Source organism: Xyrauchen texanus, chromosome 27 (assembly GCF_025860055.1).
Source record: "Xyrauchen texanus isolate HMW12.3.18 chromosome 27, RBS_HiC_50CHRs, whole genome shotgun sequence".
NCBI classification, from domain to species: Eukaryota; Metazoa; Chordata; class Actinopteri; order Cypriniformes; family Catostomidae; genus Xyrauchen; species Xyrauchen texanus.
Window position 1 is genome coordinate 26,905,504 of NC_068302.1, and position 17,296 is coordinate 26,922,799.

At 38.0% G+C, this 17,296-nt stretch overlaps 1 protein-coding gene across 11 annotated transcripts in view; it reads left to right on the forward strand.

The window, feature by feature from the left end:
• The first annotated feature begins 1,127 nt into the window (after positions 1-1,127).
• LOC127620620 (cold shock domain-containing protein E1-like) overlaps positions 1,128-17,296 on the forward strand; it is a 30,794-nt gene continuing 14,625 nt past the window's right edge. For 4 of the 11 annotated variants that reach the window (XM_052093792.1, XM_052093795.1, XM_052093794.1 and 1 more), the window contains exons 1-5: positions 1,128-1,189; positions 6,904-7,594; positions 14,584-14,758; positions 15,480-15,678; positions 16,028-16,194. In XM_052093792.1, the coding sequence (XP_051949752.1) occupies positions 14,615-14,758; positions 15,480-15,678; positions 16,028-16,194 (510 nt within the window). In that variant the 5' untranslated portion in view covers positions 1,128-1,189; positions 6,904-7,594; positions 14,584-14,614. Of the gene's footprint in view, positions 1,190-6,903; positions 7,595-8,488; positions 8,774-14,583; positions 14,759-15,479; positions 15,679-16,027; positions 16,195-17,296 lie in introns of all 11 variants that reach the window. The other 7 variants (XM_052093798.1, XM_052093799.1, XM_052093800.1 and 4 more) reach the window with 5 other exon arrangements.

Here is a 17,296-nt window from a genome sequence, read left to right on the forward strand (position 1 = left end):
AGTGAGACTGGGGAAAATCACATCCGGGGCCCTCACTATTAGCACTGGTGCTCCTCAGGGATGTGTTCTCTCTCCACTGCTCTTCTCCCTGTAATGAATTAATGCACTGCAGAAGACCCCACTGTCAATCACCTTAAGTTCGCAGATGACACCACAGTCATCGGCCTCATCCGCGATGGTGACGAGTCTGTATACAGATTTGAGGTTGATCAGCTAGCCTGGCTGGTGCGATCACAACAACCTTGAGCTGAACACGCTTAAAACAGTGGGGATGATAGTGGACTTCAGGAGCAGGTAGAATCATTCTGGACCCCACACACCCTGCCCACTCCCTTTTTGAACTGTTGCCCTCTGGCCATTTTTCACTTGAAAAATTAAACTGCCTTCAGGATTCCCATAGTGCAATAATGTGTCATGGGCATATGTTAATTCACTCCTCTTTATTTCAGCAACTGTACATACCCCCACCTTGCACATGTATGACCACATTTACATATTCCATTCAATGTTATATGTTCTCTTTTTGTGTTATGTCTATTTATACTCTTACTTTGTTTTATATTTTGTGTCTCACTGTAATTTTTTGTGTTCTCTTGCTTGTTTCTCCCATCATCAAAAAAAATTCCTTGTGTAGTGAGCACGCTTGGCAATAAAGCTCATATATTTTCTGATTCCGTAATGTGTCAGTCCCATTGTGCAGTGATGTATCAGATACTAATGCTATGGTACTTTGATCAAATATATTATTACTACTTTATGGTTACCTATTATTGTACCATATTTACAATGTACTTCAAAGAAAACCATTATTACACAGGTACATGTCCAAATACACGGCAGTGCCATTAAAGCAATTAAGAACCAACAAACGTACAAATCATTGTACACAATAGTGTTTACATTTTACACAGATAAAAGACTAATGTTGGAGAATGAGTGTATGCAAAAATGGAAGGGTCTGGGTAAAATAATTTTAGACTTCTTTTAATTTACTCAATCTGATATAAGCAGTTGAAATCGGATCCTTCGGAACAGTGTCCCAAAACGTGACCTATGACCGAGTGGTGTGTCCCCATGGAGCTCACACGGGATTGTGAAATATCGCGAGAGTTCTTATAGCCCCCTCACTACTACGTAATGTGCCGTGCTGCTTATGGCGGCGCTGGTGACAGTGCTGAAAGCTGTTGGGGTGAGTTTTTCTCTATTTTTAAAAGAGGTTGTGATGTTATGAGACTCTGACAAGGATAAATGACCGTAAGGAATTTCGATACGTACATTTAATGTACTGTATGTCAAGTATTTTGCGTGTTTTTAACAGTTAACGGTCTAGGGTGGGGGCAGTGTTTCCCTGCGTGTGCTCTAGCCGCTAATATAACTGTTGCTGGCTAACAGGCTAACCCTCTATACCCCAGCCAGCAACACATATATTAGAGTTATTACATCTAATAAAAATACAATTTACTGTCTATAAAACCGACATTTATATATCTACCACGCTACTCTGTCGAGGCAGACGAATCGTTTATAAAAAAAGATCAACTAGCGCATCCCCCAGTCGTGGCGACAGCAGCGGCCCAGCGTGCCGCCGCCGTGTGTCTATTGTTGTCAGGCTGAGTTATTATTTTAAGTCCATCTGGGTCACTGTCTGGCTCTCTTCATCAACGCACACATTTACTTTTGACATGGCTCTAGCTAAACAAGAAATCCCTCTTTCTATCAGGGCAGGAGTTTAGTCTTGGTTGAAATGATCTGGCTTTTATTAAACTAGGGGGGGTCGCCTAAAATCCAACCGTGATAATCCCTGTTGATATTCTCTCGTTTAGATATAAAACGTCATCGATTCTACTGTTTTAATCGTTTCTTGTTAGTCTTCGTTCCACCCGGTTTTAAGTCAGTTCCCTTGGTAAGTGTCTGACACTTGTTTACCTCGAATATGACTATGTTCATCAGAGTACTATGTATTGGAGCGGTCTGCCAGTGATTTTCTTTCTGGAAGAACTCCAGATGGATCTGCTCCAGCTGTTGCTCAAGCGCTGTTGCGTCACCTGGTTTAATGTCCTCATTTTGTCTTCTTGTATTACAACAAAAACAAAAATGTAGACATTAAAATTTTTGACAATGTTTTGGACGATCAGTTCTCGTTTTCCTATAGTTCTTAAAGGAATAGTTCACTCCAAAAGTGGAAAAAAAATATGTCTGAAAGAGAATTGTCATTCTTTCCTCCACATTCACCAATGAGATATTTTGTGGAATAACAGAGTAGGTTTTTTTCTCCATTTCATGAAATGGAATGATGATTTAATATTGTCAAGCTGACAAGAAGCAATAAAATCAGTCAATACAACTCATGCGTTATATTCCAACTTTTCTGAAGCATGAAAGAGATTTGAAAGCTAAAGCTACAGAAATCGACTGAAATTTTGGTCTTTTGTCACACAAGGCTATTGTATTGTGACTTCAGAAAACTTGGAATACAGCACTTGATTTGTATGGTCTACTATGTCTTTTTTTGGTGACTGACCATATAAATCACCATCACTTTCTTTTTATGGAAAAAAGCAGCACGGACATAATTAAAAAGTCATAATTTTTTGTCTTGCTGTTTTTTTTTTTTCCTGACTTTGAAGTCATGGGCAGAATTTGACCCTGTTCCTAGTAATGTTTTGAATGTGTTTAATTCTTTGTGGTTGTTCGCTATAACATTGGTTGGCTAGATAAGATGTTGCCTCCCTTTTTATAGTAGTAGTTCACCAAAAAAATTGAATTCCTCATTTACTCAACTTCATGTCATACCAGATGCATATGACTTTATTTCTTCTGCAGAAAACAAACAAGGATTTTTAGAAGGAAATCTCAGCAAATTAATAGAGACTAAAATTTGGAAGCTCCAAAAAGCACATAAAGGCATCATAAAAGTAATCCATATGACTCTTAAAGGCCCTCTTCACACAGCAAAAGCTTAGTTTTGTTGCTTAACTTATTTGAACTTTAATAAAGCTATAACGCATTAAATATAACCGCAATAAAGATGGAAGAGATGGGTGTTTCGTTTAAAGACGCTCGATATGCAAGTTTTGCTTCAGCGGAGCGATGGGTCTACTTGTTCCACAACGAGAGTGTTTCTGTATTTACTTTTTTGCTCTGTTTTTATAATTCCCTCATACTTTGCGATCTACATCACCTGAAGCTGTGAAAGTTAAGAGTGTGGCTGGACTACGAGCTGTGTTTTCTTCCTCCCCTCAGTCAGGTGCAGGCTGCAGTGCTGCTTTCGCATGCCATCAGAGTTTCGTATGATCCCATGTTACTTTAAATTACATCAAATGAATATTCAACAAAACACTTTTTCATCAATTTATTTGTTGTTGATAACGTCGACCTATTGTTTCAGCCCTATTTCCAATTATTACTTGCCAAGAAACCAAAAAGTATAGTGTACTGTTATTTGATACGTTTTATGATTTAAAAGGAGAATATATATGTGAGCTGGTGGCACTTCACTGAGTATAAGTGTGTTTTTTTTTTTTTTTTATTAGAGGAATCCAAGAATAGTGTACAAACAAGACTACATGCATATTAAAAAGCATTAGATCAAAATGGGTAAACAGTATGTCACACACAAAAAAACATATTCTGAGTAAAGTTTGTAAAGAGTGCCAGCAATTATTATGAACTCATTGCTTTCATGCACTAGCTTTTAAATATATTATACAGGGATGTTATAAGGTCCATTTAAAAAAAAAAAAAAAAAAATCAAATAATGAAACATTTGCATCCTAGAGTATGATTACAGAAAATGACAAGTTTAATCATTGTAAACATGGTGTTTTATTTTCGCGGTTTGAGTGCAAGACGTTCACTGGGGACCGACTGCGGTTTTCAATTAAAAACAAATGGATGAAAATGTTAGTGTCTACAAGTAAGGATGCACCGATATCACTTTTTTCATCTGATTCTGATATTGGAAATCTCAGTATCAGTCCGATACCAGTACTGTTTTTTTTTTTTCTTTTTTTTTTGCATAATCGGTTGCAAATATCTTTACATTATTGTGTGGAACTAATTGTGTGTGCTCTTTATTATGTAAAGAAACACAAACCTCTAACTACACATTATTTCAATATAAATCTATAGCTTCATTGTTAACTAGTTTACTGGATAATGTAGCAGTAAAATTAACAGTAATTCCAGTATGTCATCTGTAGAAAATAAGTGTTTTTTTGCTAAACAAATTCAGCTTGTATCTGGACTTTAAAGGATTCAGATCTTTAATGTTTAGTTGTAAGATATCAGCTCACTTTTCATTCACAGTTCTTTTTTGGAACCCATTCAACTTGAATATTATAATTTGTAAACAATAATAATAATAATATATTATAATATACCTTTTGTCACGGATCCACCGCGCTCTCTCTTTCTTCCTCACTGCCCTTCCTCTCTCCTGAGTTCTGATTACACACACCTGCATACCGTTAGTGGCTAATCAAGTTTAATTAGCTTATTCAAATTCTGGTAAAAATGCAACTGGTGCTGTTCTAAATTCATACAAGTGAACCAAACTATTGAGCATCTGAGATGTTGTTCATGATATATTGTGCACCTCGTGAAGGCTAAATATAGGCACGTGTTTGTAAACAGAACAGCGCCATTCAATAACGTGCTGGCGCTGCATATGCATTTGAAATATTTCCTTATATTTACTATATAAAACAGCCTTTTTTGATTCACTGAGCTATTGCACGTCTTCAAGTGGCTTTGAATAAAATGCACGAGTCATATGAACTACTTTTAATTATTTGTTCTGTAATGGTACTTTTATGTAATCTTTTTTTAGCTTGAGAGTAACGAACATGACTAACACAGTATCAGATTTGGATCGGGCTCGTCGGGCCGATACCGATCCAGGTATTGGATCGGTGCATTCCTATCTGCAAGTTGTGTGTGTGTATATGTTTGTATGTATGTATGTGTAATGTATACATATATATATATATATATTACACATACATATACATACACGCATAAACAGGAGATTAACATGTTGCAATAGTGTTTTTTTTATAAAAAAAAAAAGATGTATACAGTGTTTTCAGACTCTTATATGGGTACATTAATCCTCTGGGAGTCCTGAACAGCTTCTCATGAACTGGGGAATCTTTGCCCTGATTATCGCCTCATTCCAGATACTTTTATACATTAGTGGAAAATGACACATGGTGAAGTGCTGTGTTATGCCAAAGAAACTATTTAAATGGTTAATGTTTACTGCCAAGTCCATTTAAGTTAGTTTAGTTTTATTTATAAAACTAAGGATGAAAAAAAAAATCATCCTTAGATGGGTCTATTGGTGGATGTTTGAAAACATTACTATTTGGAGCCAGATGTGACAACATGCAGACTGTGATTAAGGCCTGTTGGTTTTGGGTGACAACAGACCAAAATGTATCTCCTTTTTCACTTTGAATCTTGACATCAGCAGACTCTTTGGCGATACTGATTTCATGCTTGATTACAGTTCCTAGCACCATTTAACGCTCTGTGCATGCTAGAAGCACAAGGAAGTGTAATTGAGCTTGAAATCTTGATTGTGCCTAGAGGCTGCAATGGCAATATGTACAATAAAAAAGGAATTCTATTTTGGTCTGTTCTCACCCAAAACCAATTAGATAACTTCAGACGACATTACGTTTATGCCTCTTATGTGCTTTTTGAACTTTTGTCACTACCTACAGATCTGAGATAATCTTATAAAAATCTTTGTGATCTGCAAAAAAATAAAAAAAATACACATCTAGGGTAGCATGAGGGTGAGTAAATGATAAGAGAATTAAAAATTGTGTGTGAACTATCCCTTTAAGGCTATGTGTCATCCATCAAAACAAGTCATGGACCGGTCTATATATCAGTCACTTAGAACCTTTCTTCTTGTGTGTAACAGTGGTGAGAACTGAATGATTGGCATGCTGGATATTTGCAGTTGTTGACCGATTGAATTAAATGTATTCCATAAATACTCAGCCAACTGCTGGTTCATGCTGAAGCTTGTTGATCCTCTGGCTTGTATGTGTGGTCAGTCAGCTGCCCTTGCAGCCTGCACATAAGGCCACTGAGGAAACTTTATTTTTAGGCCTGTGTACCAACATGAGAATAACATGTCAATCAATTTTTAAGGAATAGGTCAATCAAAAAGAAAATTGTAATTTACTCACAATTACGTTGCTTCAAACCCTGTATGTCCTTCCATGGAACACAAAAGGAGATTTTGGACAGTATGACAGCACCAGTCACAATTCACTTCCATTAAATGGAAAGAATGGAGGTAAAAGATCTTCCACAAAAAAAATGTCATATAGCTTTGGAAAAAATGACACCCTCACTGATGATGACAATTATAAAATTTGGGTTTACTCTTCCTGGAACATGGCCTGGGGATGCGTAGACCTTATTCACAACAGCGGCATTTTTTAATTTTTGATGAGTATGACAAGGTTCTGAGGGATGTGAAGTCACTTCATTGGGTTGTACATATGTCTTAAGTGTTTTTGGATCGTTCTGCTGACAACTCATTTCAAATATATATATATATTTACAAGAAGTTTCAGTAGACAAAAACTCTCGACAACATGAGTTGTAGAAAATTAGTTGTGATCTAGTAGCATTTTGATATCTTTATACAATGCATGTCATTTGAAGAAACTTTAATTCTATACCTTACAGTCTTGTTTTCATTCCCGTCAAAAAATGGTGCTACTGTGAAAAAGGTCTATTACCTCCATTTTAAATCTGTAACGTCTTGAGGTGATATTCATCTAAAAATGACAGAGCTTAATGTGCTTCTAAATTATTTGTGGAATTACATTATGGCATCTAATGTTCTGTGGCTTTTTCTTTCTTTTCTCCAAACAGTATGAAGTGAAACAGAATTGATTTTGTACCATCTGAAACCTACTTCAAGTTCAGATCATCAATCGGTCAAAAGAAACATCAAAAGAAACAAACGAACATCCCCAAAACGACCCAACAGTACAACAACTCTGAAGTCAAGACAAAGAACTGCACTGCAGCAAAAGAGAAAACTAAAGCAACCAAATTAACAAACCAAAGATTTAAGAAACGGAACCAGGCTGCAACAAAGCAACCGACCATCAACGTTAACAGCGAAGGCGAGACCTGATCTGAGACAAGAAGTTTGTGCCTACTCAACAGCTTTGATAAAGCACACGTCCCAACGCTGCACCAAGCCCTCTTCATCCTCCCCGCACCTATTTCTCCTCTGGGGTGCGGAGAGGGCTGCTGTCTGCTAGTTTTTTCATTTTAACCTTTTCTTTTGTCAATTGCAGACCGAATCCTCCCTGTTTTTTTTTTTTTCTTTTTTTTTTATTTGTTCACTTTTCTAAAAGCAGTGTGTCTACAACATCACTTACCTTTTTATTTGAACTGTTTTGTCCTTTATTTTGCAACTTTTGTTATTAGAACGTGTGCCAGAAAGCCGAAGCTTACAATAGTGTGTGTGCGTGCGTGTGAGCAGAGTCTGAAGCATCATTTAAGTGATTTGATTGGTACAAATCATTACCGCCTTCCGAGACAACAGAACAAGGTATGCCATAACAAACTTTGCTTCCACCCATTTATTCTTTGCTTAAAGGAATAGTTCACCCCAAAAAAAACTCATCATTATTCACCCTCATATTGTTCCAAGCCCATATTACTTTCTTCCTTCTGTAGCCCACAATTAAAAGGGAATGGTGACAAAGGCTATCCATTCTGCCTAACATTTCCTTTTGTGTTCCACGAAAGAAAGTTGGAACATTATGAGGGTGAGTAAATGATTACGTTGTGCTCTCTGGGGGAATTATCCCTTTTAATAAATTCAGATTTTGTTTTTTTATTTACAATGTTGGTGCAAAATGGACCAGTTGTACATGGCATTTAAAGTGCACTTTCTAAAACACATAGAAAAGGTAAACATTTAAGGTAAATGGTTGGTAATACAATCTGATTATGAATATACTGCAGTTTTTTTTGTATCCTTATATTAATATCCTTGTCTTATCCTGTTTGTCTTGTTCTCTAGATTAATGTAGACATTGAATGAACTTGATCTCTACTAGATTTAATTGTTTACACAAGCACAAACGTCTAATGGCAAAGGTCAACATGACCACAATGCAAATGTCATTGCAGGGAAATGTTGCTTTTTAGCACAACATGACTAGTTTTATTCAGGAAATGTCACTGAAGAAGTCACCCTTCTAGTAAGCCAGAAAACATCCCTGCTATACTTCAGATATGATTTTTTGGGAGGATTTAATAGCTCTGAGAAAAATATGCAGCAGTTTGTGGCACGCTTGCATGTTTTTTGCAGGGTCCTCACCCCAATACAAACTCACAGCCATTGATTGACCTGACACCTATTGTGCTGCTTTGTTCACTGGATGTTCTTGTTGCCTTTCCCTTAGTTTATCTTCACCTCCTTTCTTCACCTTTGCAGAAACCCAGAGGTGTTTTGTTGGGTGTGTAACGAAAAGGAGTGGGGAAAGGGAAGCTGCAACACAACTTCGGAATAAAAAAAAAAATCTAGATACTGAAAACTGGTGTGATCCGTTCAATCCTAAGTGTAGTTAATTTGGCCACAGTGTATGGGAGAATTATGGGTAGTCCCTGGAAAGGTTTCGTTGAGTTTACCTTGCCGGCGTCGCCACCTGCAGCGTTTGTTAGCGCTGACCTGAACAGCACCTCGCCCATCGGGCTCAGCCTGTCACCCTATGTCCGATCCGTAAGTGCCCTGCCTTTCGCTCTCCACCCCACTTTATCCCGTTCTCCCGAACTCGACTTGTTCCTTCATCGCACACCCACTGTTGACCCTTTTTGCGCTATTCCTTTACTTCATCACTCTGATCAGCAGGCTTAGAGGCTGGCCTCGATCACTTGCCGTAGAGAGGAGCATCAGCACTATGATTGTTACAAAGGAAGCAAAGTAGAAAAATGTTATGCTGTTGCGTTCGGAAGACTAATATAAAGGTTGATACGGTTCTGTTTCAAGTGTGGACTTATCTAGTGGATGTTTGAAATAAGCATTAAATTGGTTAAACCTGTTTACTGCCAAAATTTTTTGGCTGTCCTCTTTATTTTCTACAAAAAAATTGTCTTTTAGTCTGTAAAACGGGAAAATTACTGACCCCAGATTATTTTTATAGATGTATTTAGACAAAAATGAATGTTGATGTACTGTCACCTGTGTCCCAGCTACATGTCCGGTTATTGGTCTTGAGCATGGCGGCTGTTGAACCGTATCTGATTGACAGTGAAAGTGGAATTGGTTTAGTCTTGTCTGACACCATGAGTGAATCTAAAGCATTTATGGGTGTGAAAGTCCTGTATCTATTTCTCCAGAATGGCCCAGTGGTCGAGGCTGGTCGGAGTCTGTTTCATCTAACCATTTGCTCGTACCATGTATTCTAGTAGTGCCATTTCCAATTGCTTCATCAAACTTGCACATCATTTTGATTTTCTTCAAGCATGTCTCCAAGCACAGGGAAGTGTAATAAAGTTGAGGCCTATTAACTCCAAGAGCTATGTGACCAAACCATTTGAGTTGCAGCCGAAAATCGACAGCAAACTGGAGCAGCGGAACTATGTCATGAATAGAAGTGAAAAATGCTTCAGATTTTCTCATGCTATAATGCCCGGTGCAACCCCTTTGACTCAATGCAGATTTGATGCAACTCATCGCAAAAATGTAATGGATATGTTGTCATTCTCCATGAATGGAGCATTGGTGTGATAGTGACATTTGAATGTATAACCGTTTAACGATATCGGACTTCCGTTTGTAATTAAGAGTAGTAGTATGTCTGTTGTTATAAATATGGTGATAGGTAAAGTATATATCAGTGCTGACAAAATTGATTCTCTTTTTATTTTTTTTTAATTATTATTATTAAGCAGCCACTTTTATCTAAAGCAAGAAACAAAAACCATTCTTGCCATATTACTATTCACTCTTGATTGTTTGCTGTTATTATCAATTTTTTGTTTCTTGTGCTTTTGAAACCAACAAAATCAGCAGCTTGACATTTGCCTGTCTAAAGGTGCGGTCACATTATACTTGGCAAGGAGGAATTCCATGGGCGAAACACGGTCATCGTTGGGAATCCACGCAGTCACTAATTTCACACAATTCCAGAGATCTTCTATACTGCGATAACAACCTATGTGCTTTAACCAATGGTCAGCCAGCGTGTTATGACAGTAAGTCACCAATACAAATGAATGGGGAGAGCCGTAAACTGACACCTACCTGTCACAAAATCCTTCATGACTTCCTTTATAAAACAGCTATTTTATCGTAGTAAACTCCACTCATTGTTAATTCCAAAAAGATAATTTTGTAGAAAACATGAAGATTGCCAGACCGTCGGTTAATTAAGTGATGAGCTGTTTCCTCACAAAAGGAGGTTATTCAGCACACTGGAGCATCTCAATTAGACATCCATTCCAAAAGAACGGCCTCTTTGTCTCCTCACCAGTGTACTGTAGGGCTGCAACTAAAGATTATTTTGATTATCGGTTAATCTAACGATTATTAGAATGATAAATCGACTATTCAATAGGGCTGGGCGATAAAACAATATCAATATTTATCGCAATTAAAAACTCAAGATATCGACGATAAGCTTTTGAGTTATTTTCGATATTTAGCCGGTGTTCTACATGTAGACATGCGTGTTGCTAAAATGTTAGCAGTTTGGCTTTCTTCTCGTATGTTTCCAATGGCGCGTAGTGAGCGAATGTGAGTGAGCACTTTCAAAACCTTCCTATGGAAGCAGAGCGTCAAGCTCGCGAGGTGAATTGTAAAATTGACAGCAGTGTTGGGCTTTGTGCAGATTTCTTCCACATCAGTGGAAACGCAGCCTCAGACTGTATGAAGTTGCTATTGCCCCACAATATATATATATATATATATATATATAATTTCACCTTCATTATGATTCAAAATGAACAGATCATCTTATAACATTAATATCCAACTGCACTCAATTGATGAACTTTATAAAATATAGTCATGTTTTCATAGAAGATTCCTCAGACACCACTGCGTTGGCTGTGTCTGGGCCCCCAATGCAGTTTTGTAAAGACTATTTAAGGATTTTTTTTTTTCTCCTTTTTTTGGAAATTCAAAACTATTTGTGAACGTGATTTCAATATTGTGATAAATATTGATATCGAATGATATGAAAAAATATATATAATATTTTTTGCCATATCACCCAGCCCTACTATTCAGTGATTATTCCAACGATTAATCATTAGCTCTTAACAGGTTATTCAGCTTGTGCCCCAACTTAAAAGGTTGAATTAAAAGTACTTACTTAAAATAAAGGACAAAATCGTCTTTTAAAAATACTTCAAATGATATTCACTGAATTAAAAGGGGGGGAAACAAAACTAAGTTTAATTCAGTAAAGATATTCACTGCAAAAAATCCTGTTGTTATCAAGTGTTTTCCAATTAAAATAGTCTAGAAATCCTTAAATCAAGATGCATTTACTTGAGAATCAATGTATATGATATTTAGACTTGCTTTAAGAGAATGCATCTTTAAGTCTTAGTGTTTTGTATATATGTGGGTTTTTTTTTATCTTGTCTACATCTGTGAGTGCAGTAAAGACAAAATATCTATCTCTAAAAAAAATATGCATTCTCCTAAAAAGCAACATATAAGATATTCAGACTTGCTTTTAAAGGATTTTTAGATAATTAATTTTTTTAATTATATTCAACATTCTCTGATCATTCTTTTTCTTCTGCAGTATAACTGCTAAAGAAAATGTGAATTGTTTTAACTGAGACCTATTATGCCCCTTTTTACAAGATGTAATATAAGTCTCCGGTGTCCCCAAAATGTGTCTAATGAAGTTTCAGCTCAAAATACCCAATGGATCATTAGGGGTGTAACGATACACTCTGCTCACGATTCGATACGTATCACGGTTCTGGGTTCACAATACAGTACGCGTCACGATATTTTTAACAAAATGTAAAAAATGAAACCAATTCAAATAACAGATTTATTTCCAAAGCATTTAACAATTTTCAATAACTTTGTTGTATTTTAACCATCTTTATGTAGATTAACAATTGACTAGGTGTCACTGAACAATAAAACTGAATTTTAACATGAAATTAGAATTAAGATAGCTGAAACCTAAGAGAGAAATTCTTAATGCAGTAAAAGTGCAAAAATAAAAAACAAAACATTAAAACAAATATTATTCTGTTCAAGTATGTTCAACTCAACACAAACAGCTTGTGGGTTTGTTTAGGTTACTTAATGTTACAGTACACCAACATGCAAATGGAGTGACAAACACGCACACAAATGCAAATACCCAGGTTCTCACACAATTAGTAATGCATACATACCTGCTGTAACTGGTTCGATTTGTTCTTCAACCGGAGGAAAACCTCTTCGCGTTGTTCAGGGAGTAAGTGGGGCAACGATCAAAATCTGGGGTCCAAGGCAGTACTCTAGCATATATTCTGTTCCTCTGTATTTGCTTAAGAGGTTTTGCAGGATGGCTGTCTTCATGTTAGCTATAGTTGTAGAGTATTTCTCATCATACTCTGTTTGATCGTGGATTTCAAGGGCTCAATGAGTGACAGGGTGGCGCTCTTTTCATTAGACAGGATGGTGGTGACTTTTTTTTAGCAGTTTAAGGTGGTTTACTATTACTTCGGCATCACTAATGTCGGCACTATCCAGAGTATCGAGTTGACGGGCGTTTTTGCGCACCTCTGTGCTCGAGGGCTGCTGTTATTGCCGCTTGTTGCTCGAGATAGCATTCCAGCATTTCCATTGAGCTGTTACATCGTGTAACAACATCCATGATAAGATTATGTGATGCGATCTCAAGCATTACTTTTACTTTACCACGAGCACCGCTGTGGCACTGCGGTGAAAGAAAGGCAGGACTTTTCTCAAGTGACAAAGCAAGCGACTGACACAGGGAGCATGCAATCCTGCTTGCGAAGCAAGGTTAAATGTGTGCAAAACCCTCAATATGAGGAAACGACCCAGCTTCTCTCACTGCCACCTCCATTATAATTTCATGATTTACATGTAATGTTTACAGTGAAATGATGATTTTTTTTGTAATGGAATTTTATTGTAGTGTGTGTAAAGAGCTCAAGGGGCTGCATCTGTAACTGTTGGCAGGCTTCTGGAGATGGAGAGGGGCGTGTGTCACGGTTCGGTCTTCAGGAAACGTGACACAGGATCGTGGATGTTTGTGTTGCGGTTCGCGTATCATTACAGCCCTATGTATTATTTATTATACCATGTTATAAATGCCTCTTTTGGGTGAAATCAATTTAATTGGGGTCTCTTTAAATGCAAATGAGCGGCTGCTCCCCGCCTCCTTTCCGGAAGAGGGCTGTGCCTTTTACAGCTTGTGCTTCGTTTACTACAGCAACAACAAATCATAACCTATATGACTGACAGCATAAATACCGGAGTTCAGGCAGGGCTGGACTTTGAAGAGAAATTTGCCTGTGATTTTTACATGGCAACTGGCCCAAAAGTTGAGGGGGGGGGGGGGGTGGTGTACGCTGTCCTTTTCTGCATATCTTGTTGCCGTTTTGTGGTCTGTTCTGCATAATGCAGCAGCTCATTTTAGTCGACGTTACCGTTAATGTCGATTAATCGTTTCAGCCCTAGTGTACCGCCCATAGAATGCCTATGGAACTGCTGCAGTTATGCTGTTTTATTCTTGTAGGCTCCCACTTCAGATGGGCTCGGGGTTTTCCCCTCTAGAGTTCAAGTTTGGAACTTTGACAGGCGAATTCACCGCATTGTCCAATAGGACGTTGCTTGGTTTGGCAGTGACCTTTGTGTTGGTGGTGCTTTGTACGCAGTTGCACTGACTATTCACAATAGACAATTATATTATTTTAGCGGTGAGATTCTTTTAAAATTCACTTCTCAAAAGTATACAGTGCAGCATTAAAAAGAGGCTGATTGGCAATTCGTTTTATGCTGGTTTCTCTCTCGTTAAACATCCGCACACGGTGCCTGCGGAATTTAGCCATGCTAAGGTAAATGTGACTGTACCATAATTGGTAGGAGTTTTTAGCCAAGCATTTTTTTTTTTCTTAGCAGCCAAAAGTTTTATGTTCCTCCATTTAAAATGAACACCTCATGAAAGGGGTCTTTGAGGATGCATTGTTCCGTGTTAAGATCTTGATGCAAAGAAAACTCACGCTCCGTGTGAAGCCTTTGTTTGTTTTTTTTTTCCACAATGGCTTAAAATTTTGTATCAACTATAGATTAATTTCTAATGCTAGCACATTAACTAAAGGAAGCATGTTAAATTTTAGTGTTTTCACTTTGTAACTCCATGTAGGCCATCACTTTTGTTATGGCCTCTTTGACACATTTTATTTCTAGCAGTGTGATTTTTCACAGTGAATTGAATTCCCCTCAGATGCTCTGATTCTTGATGCCATGTTTGGCTCTCTCTGTTTGGACATCCTCTTTAGCTAGTATTTTTTATAAATCCATATATCTACTCCCTTATCCCCCAGTGTCCCCCCCAATCCTTACCCTCACCTGACGATGGAGGTCTCTGATGCACCAGTTGCTGCCCCCACCCCATCCACCTCAAGCCAACAAATCCCTCGCTCTGCCTCAGTCTCATGCCATACCTCGCGTGCAGCAGGGGGCAAAAAGCAAAAGCGGACCCCCCTGTACCAGCGCTCTGTAAGTGGGCATGATGGGACAGTGTGTGCACACCAAACCCTTTGAGCTAGTGTGTGCTGGACTGGCATCCTCACTGGCAAAGTATACCTAACACTTTAACCGCATGCTCTGAGGTTTATTGGGTTCAGAAGAGGTTGATTGGAGCTTTTTTCTAATCATAGAATCTGTATTTGTTTGTATCTAATTTTTAGGGCCAAGGGCCACATGCCTGCTGACTGTTCACTTACAATTCACTCCGTTTGCTGTGTGTGGATTGAGATTGTGTCCACAGAATGGCTTGGTCAGAGTCCATTGTATTGTTTTGAGGTTGTGTTTGTGTGAATTCTAATATCTAACTAGATCCTTGTGCAAATCTATAAGTGCATGAACATAATTTCTAGGTTTAATATGAAACGCAGGTTTCGTACGCAACATTTTGTTAAGTGTTTATGTAATATAATTTTAGTAGGTTTAGCAGATCTAACTCTGAACCGTCCAGTACAAGCAGACCAAATTCGTGAAATTGTATGCTTGTGAAACCAATTTCTGACCATGTTTTCTACTTCTAATTTCTTCTGTTCCATAGTTGCAAATACCAGTTTTATTTTTTGTTTTGTTTTTTTAAACCCTATTTCATCTCATTTTACCATTTTCATACCTAAGATCTATTGAGAATCCGTTAGATGTTTGGACAAAACAGAATATTGAATGTTTAAGCCTTATTTTTATCTTTTATCCACAGATGAGTTTTGACCCCAGTCTGCTGCATAATAACGGCCACAGTGGCTTTGCCAATGGAACTGGCATGGGAATCCGAGAGACGGGTGTGGTCGAGAAACTGCTTGCTTCATACGGCTTCATTCAGTGCTCTGAAAGACAGGCCCGCCTCTTCTTCCATTGCTCTCAGTATAACGGCAACCTGCAGGAGCTTAAGATCGGAGGTATGGGCAGAAAGGAAGAAAACAAAAAACACAAAATGTGAAGAACCTCAAGAGAAGGCTTAAAGACTTTGCAATATACATGATATTTTCAAATCTGGTGTGCCCTTTGACCCTATCAAATCAAAATTCTTAATTGAATCTAAATTTGTTATGTGGCTTTTAAACCACATGTGTTAGCTTTGAGGCCATTTTGGCAGATGTGTGCTTAGATGGGGGGTCTTTAATGTCTTTCAATAGGAAATGCATCAACACTGTAAACCTGCACTGTTCAGCGATTTCACATGGACTATAGCATGCATTTTAATATAGAAGTTGTCTTATTCCATTTGTTTGTCGGTTTCCTTTTCAGATGATGTGGAGTTTGAGGTGTCGTCTGATAGGCGCACCGGCAAACCAATCGCGGTGAAGCTGGTAAAAATCAAGGCAGAAATGTTGCCAGAAGAGCGAATTTCTGGGCAGGTGGGGCCTGACTTGCACGCCTCTCCTTTAACTGTGCTGCATGGTTTTATTCATCCAGTTAAGGAACACATTTTACTTTCATGTTTTATTGTCCTTGTCTGATTAATGTCAGTCATTGTTGGGATTTCTAGCTCATTATTATTTGTTGGGATTTCAAGCTCATTATTAATTCATATTGACCTGGCTAGAAAAAAAATGCATTAATGTATGACTATTGTAAATTTTTACCTGGTAGTCATAACTGTCTGCAGTCCTAATTTGTTGTGCTCTCTCACCTGACACTAGTAGTATGTTATGTTGTGGATTCACAATGAGCTTGATTTGTCTGTGTTTTGTGTCTTGTTGAAGGTACTTTCCATCTTCATTTAATATACAGTTATGATGGAAACAATTCTTGATTTGTTCTCTGTTTAGGTCAGTCAATCGTGTGCTTTGATATTAAGAGTATGTGTGACTGATTCCTTGAACACGGATGTACAAAGTTTTTTTATATATATATACAGTGAGGAAAATAAGTATTTGAACACCCTGCTATTTTGCAAGTTCTCCCACTTAGAAATCATGGAGGGGTCTGAAATTGTCATCGTAGGTGCATGTCCACTGTGAGAGACATAATCTAAAAATAAAATCCAGAAATCACAATGTATAATTTTTTAACTATTTATTTGTATGATACAGCTGCAAATAAGTATTTGAACACCTGAGAAAATCAATGTTAATATTTGGTACAGTAGCCTTTGTTTGCAATTACAGAGGTCAAACGTTTCCTGTAGTTTTTCACCAGGTTTGCACACACTGCAGGAGGGATTTTGGCCCACTCCTCCACACAGATCTTCTCTAGATCAGTCAGGTTTCTGGGCTGTCGCTGAGAAACACGGAGTTTGAGCTCCCTCCAAAGATTCTCTATTGGGTTTAGGTCTGGAGACTGGCTAGGCCACGCCAGAACCTTGATATGCTTCTTACAGAGCCACTCCTTGGTTATCCTGGCTGTGTGCTTGGTCATTGTCATGTTGGAAGACCCAGCCTCGACCCATCTTCAATGCTCTAACTGAGGGAAGGAGGTTGTTCCCCAAAATCTCGCAATACATGGCCCCGGTCATCCTCTCCTTAATACAGTGCAGTCGCCCTGTCCCATGTGCAGAAAAACACCCCCAAAGCA